This window comes from Berghia stephanieae, chromosome 10 (genome assembly GCF_034508935.2).
Source record: "Berghia stephanieae isolate SIO BIC M18660-M18661 chromosome 10, UCSD_Bste_1.3, whole genome shotgun sequence".
NCBI classification, from domain to species: domain Eukaryota; kingdom Metazoa; phylum Mollusca; class Gastropoda; order Nudibranchia; family Aeolidiidae; genus Berghia; species Berghia stephanieae.
Genome location: NC_088369.1, coordinates 20,388,072 through 20,408,071, shown reverse-complemented (window position 1 = coordinate 20,408,071; position 20,000 = coordinate 20,388,072). Strand labels below are relative to the sequence as shown.

General features: G+C 37.4%; 1 protein-coding gene across 2 annotated transcripts in view; it reads right to left on the bottom strand.

The window, feature by feature from the left end:
* Positions 1 to 20,000, bottom strand: part of LOC144956002 (uncharacterized) — a 38,552-nt gene that overhangs the window by 58 nt on the left and 18,494 nt on the right. For both annotated transcript variants that reach the window (XM_078886270.1, XM_078886271.1), the window contains exons 3-10: positions 14,774 to 14,906; positions 8,705 to 8,787; positions 7,039 to 7,153; positions 5,873 to 5,976; positions 4,695 to 4,803; positions 4,028 to 4,122; positions 2,399 to 2,546; positions 1 to 816 (exon numbers count right to left, since the gene is read on the bottom strand). The exon at positions 1 to 816 is cut by the window's left edge. In XM_078886270.1, the coding sequence (XP_078742396.1) occupies positions 645 to 816; positions 2,399 to 2,546; positions 4,028 to 4,122; positions 4,695 to 4,803; positions 5,873 to 5,976; positions 7,039 to 7,153; positions 8,705 to 8,787; positions 14,774 to 14,906 (959 nt within the window). In that variant the 3' untranslated portion in view covers positions 1 to 644. The remainder of the gene's footprint in view (positions 817 to 2,398; positions 2,547 to 4,027; positions 4,123 to 4,694; positions 4,804 to 5,872; positions 5,977 to 7,038; positions 7,154 to 8,704; positions 8,788 to 14,773; positions 14,907 to 20,000) is intronic.

Genomic DNA, 20,000 nt, shown 5'->3' with positions numbered 1-20,000 from the left:
TCCCTATTCCCATAATGAAAACGTTTGACGTGATAATATTGGAGTGATTCAATCTAAAGTGAACACTGCACGTCAATGCGGGCGCGCGCGCGCGCGCGCGCGCGTGTGTGTGTGTGTGTATGTGTGCTAGTTTACAATTCATACACTCTTGCATTTTGGAATTCCGTTCGAGATCCTAGCCGCTGCACGAGCTTGCGAGTGTGGCGTTGAGAACAAAGTTCATATTCCAAAACGCAAGAGTATAAGACATCTTTTATTCTACCCGATTTCGTCATCTCTGAGTAAAATACATTTTCAAAAATATTTAAATGATACTTCTTTTTAAAAAAATATAATCTTAGTGAAATTTAGTCAATTGTAATGTTTGATAATCTGACGTCACAAATTATTATTGTAAACTTGATATCATTACGTGTTACTATTTAGGGAGAAGGGTGGAAGAATATGCGTTCTATTGAAGTGTGCACGTTTTAAGATTGACGTGCATTTTATTGGTCTTACCACATTAATAACGACGTGCTTTGTTACTCGTCGAATGTTCACATTTCATTCAATAACCTTTTGCGTTAGATTAGACTAGAATCCAACCACACTCGTAGTGGTTAACCAAGGGAAAAGGTGATGATCAGAAAGGATGGTCCATTTTAGAACATCCCATCGAGGAATACCAACCAGGGGGAGAAGATGGATCGGTTACGGTTTCTCCTCCTTCCAGAAAACAGTCTGCCCAGTGTAGGAACCCGATCGCGACACATCGCCGTGACTTCATTGTTGCCCACGTAGTATCTGGCACGACACCCGCCACAGAAATCATCCCTGGGGACAGAAAACAGAATGTGTCAGTGCATGACATATTCAGTCGGAAGGTGAACATTTTGGATTTGCATCTTTTGCATTTTCTGAAAGAATTTGCTCCCCAGAGCATTTTAAACTTTATTCGAAGTAAATCAGGTGACTTTCCATGAAGTTATGGTCAGATGTATGGGAAAGGTATCCAGCAACTTTTCTCAAATTTCATACTTTTTCAACTGTAAAAAATATTTAGAAGTGAAATTAAGCTTTGATATTTCCCGAAGATGTACAAAAAGGGTTGATTTAATCATTTATGACAAGAACTCATTTTTGATAAAAATTGACCTTTTCACTAAACTCGGCAATATCTCAGTTCAAACCTTTTCACCATCCGACTGATTATGTCATTCACTGTAACAAATATTTAAAAAATCAAATTTGTTTCCTCAAATACCTTCGAAAACAAACGCCATGATTTTTAACACGGCTATGTGGTCTTGTGGTATGACACTCGCTTTCGGATCGAATGGTCCTAGGTTCGAGCCTCGCTCGGGGCAGAGTTGTGTCCTTAGAAAAGGCTCTTTACTCATATTCTCTCACCGTGCTCAGGTGCAAAATGAGTACCTGACCGTTGTCTTTGTCCGAAAAAAATGTAATATCGCCGAACAGGCGTCAAATGCCGTCCTAAATGTTAAATGTTGCTGTTGGCCAGGGACCCCTTGTGAATCGCTTTGAACACGAGCAGTGGATATTGCGTTTTATGAAATCTCTAAAGCTCTAACGTATACGCTGTGTGTCGAGTATGACAATTTGGTGGGAGTACTTGCATTGAATCGATAACAGGTAGTCGTCCGACTCATTACTTTGAACAAACACAATCAATAATTTCTTGAAATTTGTACCATCATCTTCCGCTCTTAACATTGAGAAAAAATTCTGCGATATGCGAGCGAAATATATAAGATATTAAATACAGAAAATATATTTCCGTTCCCAAATAAAAAGCTTCGTGGGGTGCTCTTACGATGTCGAAAAATGTATTTTGTTTATCAAGACAATAGATATTGAATTTAAACCATATTCAAAACTTGAATCATAAATTTTGAGTTGATCGACTTATCATCACTTCATTGAACAGACATCTCTCTCTCTCTCTCTCTCTCTCTCTCTCTCTCTCTCTCTCTCTCTCTCTCTCTTCAAGTACCATGTATGTGCCAGAAATCGGTGTTCATGGTACGCTATTCATCTCTCTGATCAGATAACGTTAAAAAACTAATATTACTTTTCTCTTTCTTTTTCAGCCAGCTGTTCAAACTTCATGTTTTTCTTGGTCTACCTTTACTCTTTTTACCTTCTATCTTTCCTGTGAGAGCAAGATGGCCAATACTTTTATCTATGTCGATGTAGGTGCCCTAAAAATGGCATTTGTCTTTTTCTTATTGTACGAATTAGTAACCTTTTAATTTCAGCGTGTTCTAATTCTTCTTCATTAGTATTCTTATCTGTCCAAGAGATTCTTAACATCCTTCTAAGAAACCACGGACAGCTATGCTTGTTTATTCGTAATTCTTGAAGATGATATTTTATTGACTCTCATTCCACTTACCGGCACTCTGCTTGAGGGAAAGCAGCACAGTAGCTGAGGTGACAGGGAGGGAAGAAGCAGGAACTGAGGCAAGGCTTTTTCTCCTGGACGGGGACTGGGTCAACGGGAGTTATTGGTGCTTTCCTGGAGGCGATGATTGGACCGTTACCTGGGTGAAAATTGATTGAGTGATTTGTTTAAAAATGAATTCCTCCCACCAAATCCAAGCATCAGTAACATACTGTATAGTCACTTGGAACAACTACAAAAGACGTCTAACTTCTACGTCATGGCACAAGACCGAAGGGCTAGAGCTCAGGTGGTCGCTGGTTCGGATAAGTAAGTAAGTAAGTTAAAAAAATTAATGTAAAGGCTGATAGCCTAAATAAGCTTAGAAGACACCAGCAAAGCATCATCTTTCAACTAAGAACACAACACATATCGCTCAACAGTCATAATTTAAGCAAAATTACAAAAGACACTTTCAATTCCTGCCCCCTATGTCAACACCCCAATGAAACAGTAACACACCATTTGCTTGAATGTCAACCTCTTGAAGACCTGAGATGCACATTTCTCCCACCAAATCCAAGCATCAGTAACACACTTTATAGTCACCTGGAACAACTACAAAAGGCGTCTAACTTCTACGTCATGGCACAAGACCGTAGGGCCAGAGCTCAGGTGGTCGCTGGTTCGGATAAGTAAGTAAGTTTTTAAAAAATGGTAAAACGTGGAATTTTATGAAACGCGATGATTCAATGACCATTGGACACCTGGAGGAGAACAGTTGAAGAGTAGATGAAAGAGGCTGGAAAGACATGGAATGAGCTGAGCTGAGCTGGCCCAGGACAGATATGCCTGAAGGAACTTTGTTGACGCCTTATGTTCCACCTAGGAACCAAGATGATCAGTAAGTTAGTAATGATTCACTAATTGGATTCAATAGTCTGATGTCAGGTCGCTCAGCAACGGCGGCCATATTGGTTCTAAACAAAGAAAAACTGTACTTTTTATTCTTCATGCTGGCTAGAACTTTTCATATGTCATGTGATCAGAATGTGTAAAAGTCAAAACATGATTAGATTTATAATGTTTTTTCCCTTTGGATACGTTTTTATACTCGTCGGAGAAATATTTCACAAGGGCGTCAGCCATTGTTCCGATAGTTTAGAGCCAGTTACTAAGTTACCATGCGTCATTTCGAGGGAAGTGACGTTACGACTGTTGAAGAGTATTGAGACCTGTCGTCTTATAACAATATTATGTCGGTGTGAACCAAGTGTAAAAAACACTATCGGATGTTGTGAGTATTTTACCTAAACACATTGCATCAATACTTCTGCTTGATATTGATGATGTGCGCTTTACCAAAAAACAAACAAACAAAAACAAAAGAAACCCCCATAAAAAAAACACAAAAAACTCACAGCATCCGCCAGTCGGATTTAACGACCAACACACAAATCTATGTGTAACCTTGAACGTTCATGTCTGATTGATACAATTTAGTGAGAACTACTCATAAAAGTGGCTGGCTAAATACAATAACAAAGAGCTGATTGACGTCAATTTCGTTCTTGCAATTGTAAGTGGCGGGCGCATGTGGAATCTCTCCCGCCACTTATTTAAAAAAAAGTTTTTGTTTACCTTTGTTCAATGCCAAATCTCTGGAATGGCATTCTAGAGTAACGTCTTTGGAACCGACCCAGAACTCAGCAGAACAGCCGCCGCAGTAGTTTGATCTGGTGAAGGTTAGAAACATTGCAGTAACATTAACATTTCTTCCGTTTTCTGAACAAAAAACAAAAACAAAAAATAAACAAACAAAAGAAAAGAAAACAAAACAAAATATGATTTTAACATTTTAGCCAGAAACCACGTTATTGCTGTTGTTGTTGTTGTTGTTGTTGTTGTTTTTGCTTTTATTGTTGTTGCTATTGCTATTGTTGTTGTTGTTGTTGTTGTTGTTGTCGTCGTTCTTCTTCTTCCTCTTCTTGTTCTTGTTCTTGTTCTTGTTCTTCCTCTTCTTCTTCTTCTTCTTCTTCTTCTTCTTCTTCTTCTTCTTCTTGTTCTTGTTCTTGTTCTTGTTCTTGTTCTTGTCCTTGTCTTCTTCTTCTTCTTCTTCTTCTTCTTCTTCTTCTTCTTCTTCTTCTTCTTCTTCTTCTTCTTCTTCTTCTTCTTCTTCTTCTTCTTCTTCTTCTTCTTGTTCTTTGTCTGTGTATTAATAAAGGGAATCAATTTTTTTGAACAGAAAGCGTGATAAATTTCTGTTCCATAGAAGGTCTATAATGCAGATAATTAATCTCCCTCTTACCTGCACTGGGCATCTGGAAAGTTTGGGCAGGACTCCACGTCACAGGGACTCATGCTACAACGAACCCGGGGCAGGTTTCCACAATCTTTATCGCTCATCATTCCTCCGCCTATGTTATCGATAGATAATATAATAATGTTAGACAAAGTAACCCTATCTTTACCAACTATAGGAAAATAATCACATTCGTTACGATACAACCGACAATTCTCTCTTTCTGATTTCTCTTGTACATCACAAAATTTAAAGAAATGATTTGATTACAGCTATAAATACGAAACACTGTGTTGAAGAGCTCGTTTTGCTGAACAATATTCTATATAGAATGCACTTGTCACTTTTTTGTTTGGTTAAGAAAAATCTATGTTTGTGTTGTGTGGGTGTGACGTTTTGGGAGAAATTCTGAAAACGGCTGATAAGGAAAGAGTTAAAACTCAAATCGGAAAAGAAATGGAATATAAAAATAACAAAGAAAATTAATTGAATTGACCAACGATGAAAGACGTGACACGTCTTTGAAGGTATTCTAATAATATAAAAATATAATTTGAGATTTTATATAGCGCAATATCCACTAAACGTGCTCATAGTCTTAGCGCTTTACAAGGGGTCCCTGACCAACAACACTTAAAATGAAGAACGAGACATGACCAGGACGCGTTTTGGGCGATATTATTTATTTTTCCGACTGAGAGAACACTGGTAACGACCAAAGAGGAAGATCTCAAAATAACGTTCAAAGTTGAAACAGTTGAGTTGGACATTCTCGTAGAATAACACCGACATGTAAGCAATAATTGTAAAGTTTTATGTGTTTTGTTTTGGCTTTAAGGCAACACATTTAGGTTATATCAGCGCCACAAAGCTTGATGCTTTAGGGATAAAAAAACATATATTATATCCACCAATCAACATATCTATCCATGCATCCATCCCATTATCTATCGATTCATCCATCTACCATCCATCTATCCATCTAACAATCAATCCATCATTCCATCAATCAATCAATTAATCAATCAATCCAACTATCCATCCATACATCAATCAATCCATCCATCCATCCATCCATCCACCATCCATCTATCCATCTAACAATCAATCAATCAATCAATCAATCAATCAATCCATCCATCCATCCATCCATCCATCCATCTATATATATATCTACTCCTTACGAGATCTCATCAAAGTCCTGGTAGCGACAGAAGAGGCAGTGCAATCATTCGTGACTTCTACGTCTCCCTCCCAGAAAGTGGCTGAACATTCACATTTGTGGCGTCTGAAATCAATCAAAAAAGTAAATTCACATTAACGGCGGCCATCTTGGTTCTAAACAAAGAAAATCATTGCTTTTTATTCTTCATGCTGGCTAGAACTCTTCATATGCCTTGTGATCAGAATGTGTAAAAGTCAAAACATGATCAAATTTATGTTTTTTCCCCCTCTGGATACGCTTTTATGCTCGCCGGAGAAATATTTCATACGGGCGTCCGCCATTGTTCCGATAGTTTAGAGCCAGTGTTACTAAGTTACCATGCGTCATTAGGAAGGAAGTGACGTTACGGCTATTGAAGAGTATTGACTGACTACTTGTTGCAGTTACTTCGCACAGATTAGCGGTGCAAGGATTGTGCGGCTATGTGGTCTTGTGGTATAACACTCGCCATCGGATCGGAAGGTCCAGGGTTCGAGTTCTGCTCTTAGCGAGGAGCATAGTTAGTTGAGTCTTTAGAAAAGGCTCTTCACGAACATTCTCTCACTGTCCTCTGGTTTTGAACGTTTACTTGGCCATTAATTAACAGCGTTGTCTGTGTCGGGGGAAAATCGAATAGTATTGTCTAACAGACGTCAGTCATGTATCGTCCTACATGTTAGGTGTTCCTTTTGGCAGGGACCTTTGTAAAGCCATTTGAGCACTTTTAGTGGATAGCTATTATTGCACTACATTAAAGCACAAGTGCGGTTATCGAAGTTGTGAAGAAAATAAATATATAATGATAATAATAATAATAATAATAATAATAATAAAATAATAATAATAATAATAATAATAATAATAATAATAATAATAATAATAATAAATAATAATAAATAATAATAATAATAATAATAATAATAATAATAATAATAATAATAATAATAATAATAATAATAATAATAATAATAATAATAATAATAATAATAATAATAATAAATCTTTATTGTTCCCAAAAAAGTGGCAATTTTTGTCATTTGCTCACACATTCATAACAATACAATATTGACATAGGCACACTCATACAGATGCACACTAGTAACATAGTAGTCATAGAAAATAAAAAAAAATCTTAATAAATCTTACTTGCAGACTGCTGAAGGTTTAGCTGGACAGGTCTTGAGTTCACAAGGGTTAATGATGCACCGGACTGGTGGGCAGTTCGTGTCGGCAGCGCTTCTACTGAGGGCAACTATATCACCTGTCGTAACAGAATGGTCACTAATTAGTCATTTCCAAAGTAAAGTAATGATCTAGGTATTGTATTCGCTATGTGATGAAGAAGGAAATAATAATTATTATTAATGTTATTATTATTTTTATAATAATAATAATAATAATAATAATAATAATAATAATAATAATAATAATAATAATAATAATAATAATAATAATAATAATAATTATATATATTATTATTATTATTATTATTATTATTATTATTATTATTATTATTATTATTATTATTATTATTATTGTTGTTGTTATTATTATCATCATCATCATCATCATCATCATCATCATCATCATCATCATCGATGGACGAACCTACTACTACTACTACTACTACTACTACTACTACTACTACTACTACTACTACTACTACTACTACTACTACTACTACTACTACTACTACTACCACCACCGTTACCACTACTACCACCACCGTTACCACTACTACCACCACCTTTACCACTACCACCACCACCACCACCGTTACCATTACTACCACCACCGTTACCACTACAACCACCACCACTACCACCACCGTTACCACTACCACCACCACCGTTACCACTACCACCACCACCGTTACCACTACTACCACCACCGTTACCACTACTACCACCACCACTACCACTACTACCACCACCGTTACCACTACTACCACCACCATTACCACTACTACCACCACTACCACCACCACGACCACTACTACCACCACCGTTACCACTACTGCCACCACCGTTACCACTACCACCACCACCGTTGCCACTACTACCACCACCGTTACCACTACTACCACCACTACCACCACCACGACCACTACTACCACCACCGTTACCACTACTGCCACCACCGTTACCACTACCACCACCACCGTTGCCACTACTACCACCAACATCACCACTACTACCACAACCATTACCACTACTACCACCACCACTCCCACCACTACCACCACCACTACAACCACTACCACCACCACCGTTACCACTACCACCACCACTACTACCACCACCGTTACCACTACTACCATCACCATTACCACTAATACCACCACCATTACCACTACTACCACCACCGTTACCACTACTACCACCACTACCACTACTACCACCACCATTACCACTACTACCACCACCATTACCACTACAACCACCACCATTACCACTACTACCACCACCGTTACCACAACTACCACCACCGTTACCACTACTACCACCACCGTTACCACTACTACCACCACCACCATTACCACTACTACCACCACAGTTACCACTACTACCACCACCGTTACAACTACTACCACCACCGTTACCACTACCACCACCACTATTACCACTACAACCACCACCACTACTACTACCACCACCGTTACCACTACCACCACCACCATTACCACTACTACCACCACAATTACCACTACTACCACCACCATTACCACTACTACCACCACCGTTACCACTACTACCAATACCGTTACCACTACTACCACCACCGTTACCACCACTACCACCACTACACTTACCTCCAGGAGCCCCATCACACTGATCCGTCACCTCGTTGCTTCCAACCCAGAACTCAGCTATACAACTACCACAATAATTATTTCTGATGATACAAAAAAACCTCAGCTGATTAACAACCTCATATAGATAATTCGAATATGACGTCACTCAGGCCTTTGTAATTGTTTTTTGCCATCCGTGTTTATGAGTAATGCGTATTAACTTGACTATGAACGTTCATGGATACACACAGCTTTGTGTGTTGGTCCGTTATACTTCCGAATGGCAATGTTGTGAGCTTTTTAGCCAAGCGCATACTATCTATAGACATTATGATGATGTCAGGGTAAACCACAGATATAGATAGTATGCGCTTGGCTAAGAAACTCACAACATTGCCATCTGGAAATTTAACTGACCAACACATGAAACTACGTGTAACCTTGAACGTTTATAGCCTGGTTAATACAGTTAAGTGAGAATTACTCATAAACGCGGAAGGCAAAAATCAATAACAAAGACCTGAGTGACGTCAATTTCGTTCTTTCTTTAAGATGCAAGATGCACACTGAGCTTTATTTTCCCAATGGGCATGATCTATATTCCCTTTCCATTTGCTCGAGGTCATTGGCCACATTGCAAAATGTGCTCAAAGTGACCTACATAGTGAAAAGTATTCACAGCTTTTGAAATATTGGTCATTTTGACACATGGTATGTTTACAACTTCCATAAACAAAGCAGCGTGTTTACATTTATTAAGAAATATCCAGTCGTTGGACAGCAACAAATCATGTGATTGATGACTCGGTTGGACGAAAACATGAATATAGATCGCTCCCATTTTGGCCTCGTAATACATTGTCCACGCAAGAACGCGGCTATTTTGAGAAGAAGAAAAAAAGATGTGAAAAAGTATGTATTAAACAGTGCAAGACAGAGCATGAAAGAAAAATAAAGAAAAAAAAATCTCACACAGGGCATCAAACCTAAGACGTCCTGATTACTGGTCAGGCGTGCTACCATTACACCACAGAGGTTACAAGATAGGTGGGACAATTTAATATCTTTATTTTTTTCAGACGATTACGCGTTTCCACCGCTTGAATTTGACAACACAAAAATTGAGAACGAGAATACGAGGAGGAAGACATTTGATTAGCTCCATTTTTATTTTGAAGATATCAAATTGAGAAATGTTGGAGCAGAAAGTGGTGTGAGTAAGACAACGGTCTGAACAGTGTGAATGCATCAGTGCCAGACAAAATAAGAAGGTAAAATACAAGATAAAAAACCCTCAAAAAATACCATATCAAATAATAAGCCTGCATCGTCTGGGGATCGAACCTCAGACCTCTTGATGATATCTATAGATAGAACGAAGATGACGTCATTCAGGTCTTTGTTATTGTTTGTTTGCCATCCATGTTTATGAGTAATTCTCACTAAACTTCCTCAACATATAGACATATTTGACATGAAAACTGATGACAAAGACATAGAGCCAAATGCAATATTTATCTTATTAGACGCATTAAACGATTTCCATAACATTAAAAGACTATAAAGTTCAAGATTACTCAAGAGTTTTGTGTGTTGGTCCGTTCTACTTCCGGATGGCAATGTAATGAGCTTCTCATCAAGCGCATACAATCTATAGTAAAAAGAAAACTTATGCCAGCTTATTCGTGATTAACCAGTTAACTGCTGTACTCTGGAATAACACGTATTAAAAAATTTGGCCAGAAAACTCGTCCTTCAAATATCGATCGATTAAAATAACCTTAATCTTGGCTAACGCTCTAAAACCTGGGACCTCCCGAGGTCTTTCTTGATGTTCAAAGGATGAGAGTTTTTGCCAGGATGAGAGGGTCATGTAAAGCGATCGATACGAATATCTGGCGAACGAGTTTTCTGGCCAAATTTTTAAATTCGTCTTTTTTTTTCCAGAGAAGGGAAGATAGCTGGTTAATTTTGTTTTCTTGTTTTTCCAAGAGTGTCCTCCTTTCTTTAAATACTAACGAAAGAGTGAAAATGGAAAGGCTTCGTATGGGAACAAAACAGACAATGGACGTTTCGGGTACAACCCTTCGTGAGCACAACAATACACAACTAAACGTGGAAAACGAATACTCAAGTGAGTACAGACGATACAAGTTCTTTTTCATTATATTTTATTCGTTTTCCACGTTTATTTGTGTTTTGTTGTGCTGACGAAGGGTTTGTACCCGAAACGTCCATTGTCTGTTTTGTTCCCATACAAAGCCTTTCCATTTTCACTCTTTCGTTAGTATTTTACGATCACCGGCTTGTTTTTTGTTTTTGTTTTTAGGTGTTTAACGGCGCTTTCGACACTATTAAGGTCATTTAAGCGCCCGAATCACCGGCTTCAGGCAGCCCCTACCGTTTTCTACTCCTCCCATCTTTGTAACAAATGCTCGCCACCTTTGCATGTTGACAGGTGTATGTTATTGTTAAGCTAATGTAACGGATCATTATTGACAGTGAAATGCCGGCTGTTGTTAGAAAGCACAGACTGGACACTTGGCTTCCATTAAGCTGTCATCCTGACATGGTCAGCACGATGAAAACATGGGACTTGTACGAGGCTGAGATTGCCAGATTGTCCTTTTAAGGCCAAATTTTATCTTTTTTTTTCTTTTAACGTTATGGAACTCGTTTAATAATAATAATAATAATAAATAATAATAATAATAATAATAATAATAATAATAATAATAATAATATAATAATAATATAATAATAATAATAATAATAATAATAATAATAATAATAATAATAATAATAATAATAATAATAATAATAATAATAATAATATATTAATAATAATAATAATAATAATAATAATAATAATAATAATAATAATAATAATAATAATAATAATAATAATAATAATAATAATAATATATCTTTATTGTCCCCAAAATAGTGTCAATTCGTCATTTGGTTACACATTTATAACAATACAATATTGACATAGACACACTCACACAAGATGCACACTAGTAACATAGTAGTTATCGGAAAAAAATGCATCTAAAAAGAAGAATTTGGCATTTGGCTCCATAACTTTGTCATAAATTTTCATGTCAAATATGTCTATATGTTGAGGAAATTACTTTCAAAACGTGCTAAGTTGCATTTTTATGACTTAGAAAAATCAACAATTTTTTCGTAATTTATTTAGTGACTTAAAGAGAAATATATTTATCTGGTTTGCCTCATAGAATAATTCCGACGTGTACATATATGCAGGTCTGACATCCGAACCCACTCATGGGCCTAGATTAACAATGTTGTAATGGACAATATTTTGCGTCATTTTTTTGGGGAGATTTCCATTACAACAATGAGCCCCATAAGGAATTGGGTTATATGACCTGCAAATAAGTGCACCTCGGATAATACCCTGACTGTTTTTAAACTTCAAAATTTCTCTGGTGATTCTAAGAGGTCCAATATTATATTGCCTGACTGTGTTCAATCATTCTCTATCTAGATCAAGTAATGAATAAAATAACATTCCCTCTATTCATCCCATAGGGGAAAGTTGTCTTTAGGGTCTATTCCAAGAGAAGACTGGAATAACCCAGGCGTCAGAAAATTGAGCTAGGCGAGGTGACTTGCTCAAAACCACACAGCGCAGCGGGTAATCGAGCTCGGTACCTTTCGGGTACGAAGTAAATACCGTACCGCTGAGCCACGCTACTCCATAGGATCTAAGATTTGACTCAGCCAGGGTTTTTGCAATTCACCTCCACAAATCCACTATATATTCTAAACAGCATAGATACAGGTATTTGTCTTAAATTTATTCCGTAAACTAAAGAGACACACTTGTGGGCGACCTTGAGATAGTCAGTCGCTTGGTGAAAAGTTTTGAACAGAGTTATTGACAATTGGATTCAATAGTCTGATGTCACGCCGCCCGGACACGGCGGCCATCTTGGTTCTAAACAAAGAAAATCATTACTTTTTATTCTTCATGCTGGCTAGAACTTTTCATATGCCTTGTGATAAGAATGTGTAAAAGTCAAAACGTGATCGAATTTATGTTTTTTTTTTCTTCTGGATACGCTTTTATGCTCGCCGGGGAAATATTTCAAACGGGTGTCCGCCATTTTTCCGATAGTTTAGAGCCAGTGTTATTAAGTTACCATGCGGCATTAGGAAGGAAGTGACGTTACGACTGTTGAAGAGTATTATAGTCGAGGTCAATTTCTATGGAAAATAAGTTCTCATCAAAAATCATTAAATCAAACATTTTTCTACATATTGATGAAATATTTCAATTGAATTCTAATCCTAAATGTTTTACTTTAATTTTTTTATGAAGGCAATTATTATACTGAATATCTACTCTTGTCAACTCTGGAAGCGATTTTTTCAAAATTAGGGTTTCACACCCCAGCCCATGCGAATGACCATAACTTCATGGAAAATAACTCGATTTGCTTCAAATAAAGATTAACATGCTCAGGCTTTTAAAAATGCAAAACACAAAACAAAAATGTTCACCTTGCGACTGATTATGTCAGGGACGCACACATTTATTTAAATTAGATTTTGTCAAAAAGAATAGAATATAAAAATAACTGAGGTAGCTTTCAAACCGTCCCATTACCATAACCCAGAACCACCACCACCCCTTCCCCTCCCTGCGATTTTGCACTTTATTTCGTAAATTTATATGGAAAATCTTTGCCTTGTTTGCATCATAGAACAAAATCCCAGACTGTTTTTCAACTTTAAATTTAACTTTAATCTATAAAAATTTAGAATAAAAATCTACATCAGATGAATTTGAAATTTTCCTCAACACTAATTAATTATCCGTTTAAGAAAAATTATTGCTTGTTTTGCTTGTTTTAAAAAATCGTCCTGTCTACTTTTAAGTTGATCAAAACAACAACAACTTAGTTCCTGGCCAAAGCATTAGTCCTACCTGGCATAACACATTTAAGACAATTATGTACAGAATGACAAATGTGTTCACTCAACTTTGCCTTGCATGTGTACTTACTGACGTATACTTAGTTACAGGTCTCATAACCCAAATTGTTGTGGGCCCATTGTTGGAATGGTAATTCTCTCAAACCAATGCAACATATTTTCCATTACAACATTATTAAGACAGGCCCATAATTTGCGTTCGTCTTTCAGACCTGTATATAGGGGCACATCGGCCCTTACTGTTAACATGTTACACGACATGTCTGCATGTTACACCTGGCTGGAGTACTTTGAGGTGACTGTAATGTTTATTGATGGTGTGTGCTTAAGGTCGCATGCACTCGCCGCATGCCGACATTTTATTTATTATTATTTTTTTTTAAAGAAGAAAGGCACCTCAGAGTTATGATCGAGGTGCTGTCCAGCCCCTTTAGGGTGTCAGAAGTCATGGACAGAAACACTCTTTTGCTTGAAACATCTTTATCTTAAACCGATGCCTCTTTATCTCACAACATTGCCAGCTCCCTTATTTGCCATTCTGATAGCGCGGCTCAGCGTTACGGTATTTGCTTCATACCCGAAAGGTACCGAGTTCGATCATCCGCCGCTGCGCTGTGTGGCCTTGGGCAAGTGAAAGTTGTTGATAGATCGGACTGCGTAGGAGCCATTGCTAATGGACATTGCGCAATATAAAAGGAACGAAATTGACGTCATTCAGCTCTTTATCATTGTTATTAAGACAGCTATTTTATTGATACGTGTTCACTGAATTAGATCAATCAACCAAACTCTTATCGTTTAAAGTAACACACATTTTTGTGTCTTGGTGTATTATATCCGGCTGGCGGATGTTGTGAGTATTTTACCTGAACGCATAATATCAATTATAGATAGTATGCAGATGACGTCACTCAGGTCTTTGTTATTGTTTTTTGCCATCCGCGTTTATGAGTAATGCTCACTGAACTGTATTAACCCGACTATAAACGTTCATGGATACACACAGTGTTGTGTGTTGGTCCGTTATACTTCCGGATGGCAATGTTATGAGCTTCTTAGCCAAGCGCATACTATCTATAAGAGATCAAGTTATTTATAGTTTGTTTGTTTACTTACTTGCATTCGGCAGCTGGGAAAGCGCGACATCCGCTGCTTGCTGCGCAGGGTGGAAGCATGCAGGAAACCCTGGGTGCGTCTGAAGGACAGGGCTTGGCGCTCTGGAACAATCCCCCTAGGATACTTGCCGAAACTGTTGGAGGAAAGATGGAAAGGATTTCAATACATTTTGGAAAGTATAGGCGGAGACTAGAATGGAAATATGGGGATATGAATCTTAGGGGGTTCCTTCCTTCTGGAACAATCCCCCAATGATACTTGCCGAAACTGTTGGAGGAAAGATGGAAAGGATTTCATTACATTTTGGAAAGTATAGGCGGAGACTAGAATGGAAATATTATGGAGACATGAAGCTTAGGGGGTTCCTTCCGTATGTGGGTGTTCAATGTCAAGTAGGTAATCATGGCATTTATTGTGTATTGATGCTATGTGTTTAAATAAAATACACGTCGTTTCTTCCCTCTATCTATATCAATCGTAAAAATACACAAAAGTTGTTTTTTTATCTGAGAGAATTTAGTTAGAAGAAGAAATCACATCTGAATAAAGAAATCTGCGAAAATCCGTGCCAAATTTAAATTGGATTCAGTAGTCTGATGTCACGCCGCCCGGCAACGGCGGCCATCTTGGTTCTAAACAAAGAAAATCATTACTTTTTATTCTTCATGCAGGCTAGTACTTTTCATATGCCTTGTGATCAGAATGTGTAAAAGTCAAAACATGATCAAATTTATGTATTTTTTTTCCTCTGGATACGCTTTTATGCTCGCCGGGGAAATATTTCATACGGGCCTCCGCCATTGTTCCGATAGTTTAGAGCCAGTGTTACTAAGTTACCATGCGTCATTAGGAAGGAAGTGACGCTACAACTGTTGAAGAGTATTTAGTTAAAAGAAGAAATCACATCTGAATAAAGAAGTCTGCGAAAAGCCGTGCCAAATTTCAATTGTATTACACTTTATAAACATGATGAGCGAAAGGATGTTTACCGACTTGACTTGTAGCCATCGTAAAGTTATGGCCTGACACTGACCAAAAAATGATGTCAAATTGCCAATCTTTTGCCACAAAAGAAAACAAATCGTGAGTTGTATTCAATAGTTCAACCAATGAAATAACTTGTTTCCATGAGCTCTACTAACAACTCACTAGGCGGTGCAAAAACCAAATAGTGACGTCAAACTGCCAGTCTTTTTGGATTTCAGTGTCAGGGGAAATTTGTCTCCGAGGTCTATTCCAAGAGAGGACTGGAATAACCCAGGCGTAAGCCGCGGAGCAGCGCCGCAAAGTGAGCTAGGGCGAGGTGACTTGATCAAGGCCACACAGCGAAGCGGCGGGTGATTGAACTCGGAACTTTTCGGGTACGAAGCAAAGACCGTACCGCTGAGCCACGCTGCCCCTTTCCAGTTGTAATCAATAATTCAAACAACATTTGATTTTGGGGGGATCTTTTTAACATTACAAACTTAACTAAACTTAAACTTGAGCTTTTATATCGGCCTTTTTCAAAAAACTGCCAAATTCCTGTCGTGTGACAATAATTGGATCTTTGAACTATTTGATGCATATATTGTTAGCAAATACTTGTTTATACAGTCTCACTACACATTACTAACTTGTATGAAACATAAAAAACAAAAATCGAGAGAGATTCAGGATAGATATGACGTTTTGTATTGACTGGGGTAGAGGAAAATACCCTGTCCTTTTTTTGCATGATGGCTTTAAGTCGAATTTTTAACAAAATGGAGTGTCTTGTTGTATACACCTATGAATTCACCTGATGCAAATTGCCATCTTCTAACATCCTCATAAAAGTTTGTAACAATTAGACTTTTTAAAGTTTTCTTATATATTAATAAAGTCTGTCCCCAAGGGGGCTACTCATTCCTGTAACAGCAGTGAAAATTAACCAATTAAAATCCTCTTAACAATAGAAGTGCAACTAACAATGTTTTATCTGCCCCTTTTCCATCACGGCCGAAACTACAAACACATGGTTTTTTCATTCAGTGTGATTTCCAGTTCAACACCGCTTCAAGAATGGTGAGTAATGTTCAACATTAGACCATGACCCTCATTCCTGTTACCAGGGCTTGTTATTTAAATGAGAACTTGTATTAAAAATAAAAAGTATCAGTTTATAGCTTTTTTAAGGCTCTAAATAATAGTCATACTTTAATGTTGGAGTAAATCATATTTTAGGGATAGTATGAATCGAAGCGAGATAAACTCATCCCTGTTACACTCATTCCTGTTACACCTTGTTTTGTAACAGGAATGAGGGATGTAACAGGAATGAGGAAAACATAACAGGAATGAGTAACAGGAATGAGGAATGTGAACTTTCATAAAATGAAACACATGTTTTATTGTCACTAAGTCCTTTGGAGCATAATGGCCCATAGAATCGGAACCTATCCCTGTTGCTGTAGCATGAAACAGACATTTAACTTATGAATACGAGGTTGGTCTATAGCAAATTACATTCCCCAGCAGCACTGGTACCAACATATACACCTGGGTGAAGCAAAGTGAAGCAACCGGAATGAATTTCCTTGATTAAGGAAACCACTCTATGGTTGTGGAGGTTTTCGAACCTGTTACCTCCCAGTCGGGAGTCCCTTTCGGTAACGACTCGGCCACGGCGCCACCACATGGTTTATCGATTCATAGCATATTCTTTTGTTTCATAAGGATGTGTTTGGTAAAGTGTTTTGTAAACCACTGAAGTGTTACAGGCCTATGTCCATTGAAGTGATAACATTCATTGTTACAACGTTACCATTAAAAACAATTTTTATTGTTTACATATTAATTTCTTCCATTGCTGAAAGACTATTTTTAGTGCAAAGTTACCTTGCCAATACCAAATGCCTAATGTCCAAACATAGTTTGTTGCCTGTTAGGCTCAGGTACATTTTAGATTATTACTATGATTTTAACGGCCCGGTATCGCTTGTACAAATGTGACATTGTATCACATAATAGTCTTCTTTGTTTCTTGACTTTATTCATGTTACACCTTGTTTTGTAATAGGAATGAGGGTGGCGAAATGTAACATGATATTATTGTTCATTTTCAAGCGTCATAGCTTTGTTGTAACGATTGTTTTATTTTGTTTTCTTATCACAAAGGCCAAAAAAGCCACGATGTCAGCCGAGAGCAACGACTTTACCGTCAAAGACGAGATGGAGTTCCTATTCGACGTGCTGTTAATCTTAAAAAAGAACAAGACAAATACCAGAGCGACAAATCGAATGTAAAGAAAAAGTCCATAAAATATAAGACACCAAGAGAACAACGCAAACAGAGAAAGAATTGGATAAAAAATTATCACACACACACTACAAACCGGAAACAGCAAAATCTTGAACTGAGTTACACTCCTTTCTCACACTCAAAATCGCCACTCCAGTATGTCTCTCGTCAAAGATATCAAGCTACTAAAACAGCCGATGAAACCTAAATGTTGAAAAACCAAAGTCTTGAAGAAGTGAAAAGGCTGTCCTCTCTTTCTCAATCGAAAAAGAAATCCGAAAAGTACAAAAAGCGCTTGGACAGGTCATTAAAAATTTAAAAAAAACTTTTGTTGACACCCCGATCAAAAACTAGAAAGACTTTTGAAAGATAGCATAAAAAACAAGAAAGTGAAAAGAACATTCCAAAATCATTTTGCACTCCTATAAGACATCAAACATTTGAGGAACAGAAGGCACATGTACACATCCGTGAAACATCTGGCAGCTGGTATGACTCTCAAAAATATAAACTCTTGGAAAAATTCGGAAACGACGTCAAATGCCTCCAAAATTTCCAGATCTTGTCAAGCAAATAGTAAGAGATTTTTTCCTGAAAGGTGACACTTCTAAATTAGCTCCAGGAAAGAGAAATACAAAAACAAGAAATAAAGTCAAGAAACAAAGAAGACTAATATGTGATACAATGTCACATTTGTACAAGCGATACATCTCTTCCAACCCATACGTGTCGTTTTCTTCATTCTACCGACTTAAGCCATTTTGGGTTGTTACTCCAAGAAAAAGGGACAGAGAAACATGTGCATGTAAAAAATGTGAAAACATTAACATGCTTGCTTCAGCGCTTTGGAGAAAAGGAGTCAAGAATGTTCAATAATGTTGTTGGTTACATCAATTAAATTTCATTCATTTCTACAAAGTGATTTGTAGCAACAGGTTTTCAAAGGTAATGATGGAGACATGCCCAAAGTTGCACCGGTTGACTTAAACAGTGAATCAAGGGATGAACATGACCAAGATGACATAGACATTAAGGTGATGCCGACTGAAATCGATTACAATGGTTTTATCAAAGATTGAATGAATGGAAATCATTTGATGAAGTAGTTGATGAATGTGAAAATCAAGCATTACGTGTTTGTGAAATAGTTGGGGCCAGCAGAAGTGTAATCAAAACTCGCATTGGTGGTATTGACAACAGGTGGACACTTTTAATTTCAAATGATATACCTAGATCTCTGTGTGATAGGTAACAGTTATTTCCAGTCAAGCTGAGGGCCGATGGGGATTGCCTGCCTGCCTGTGGTGCAGTGTATGCATTTGGCAAAGACAAACAAACAGACGAAATACGAGTAAGATTGATACAAGAGCTGGCTTTACACAAGGACCATTATTTGTCAGATTCAAACCTTGCATCACTCAATGACAACATCCAGACAGTTGTTGAATTTTTGTCACAAACTTGGACCATTTTATTCCCGATGTTAACATAAGGGATAAAGATACCCTGGAAGAGTTGTTCAAACTGGGCGTTATGTCATTAAGTAAACCAAAATCATACATGGATATGTGGTAGCTTCTCGCTCTTTCCATTGTTTTAAAAATGCCTCTTTTGTCTGTTTATCCAAACATTCCGAACTGCCACGAAAGAGTATCCTGAATTTAACAAACTATGTTGGTGCTCTTTTGTGGGTCTCTACTAACATAAGCCCCAAATCATCGTATAGGCGCCCTAACCATTTTGTTCCCCTTCTGAGTTTCAATCACTAAGCGTATTGAATTTATAATCCTTTCGAATAAATATGTTGTAATTACTCATTCCTGTAACAGAAAACTCATTCCTGTTACGTCCACTCATTCCTGTTACACAAACTCATTCCTGTTAAGAATGACTTTTTCATGTTTTTCATGCTAAATATAAATACTTGAAAGGAAATATTATTTGTGGTGGTTTAACACTTATATA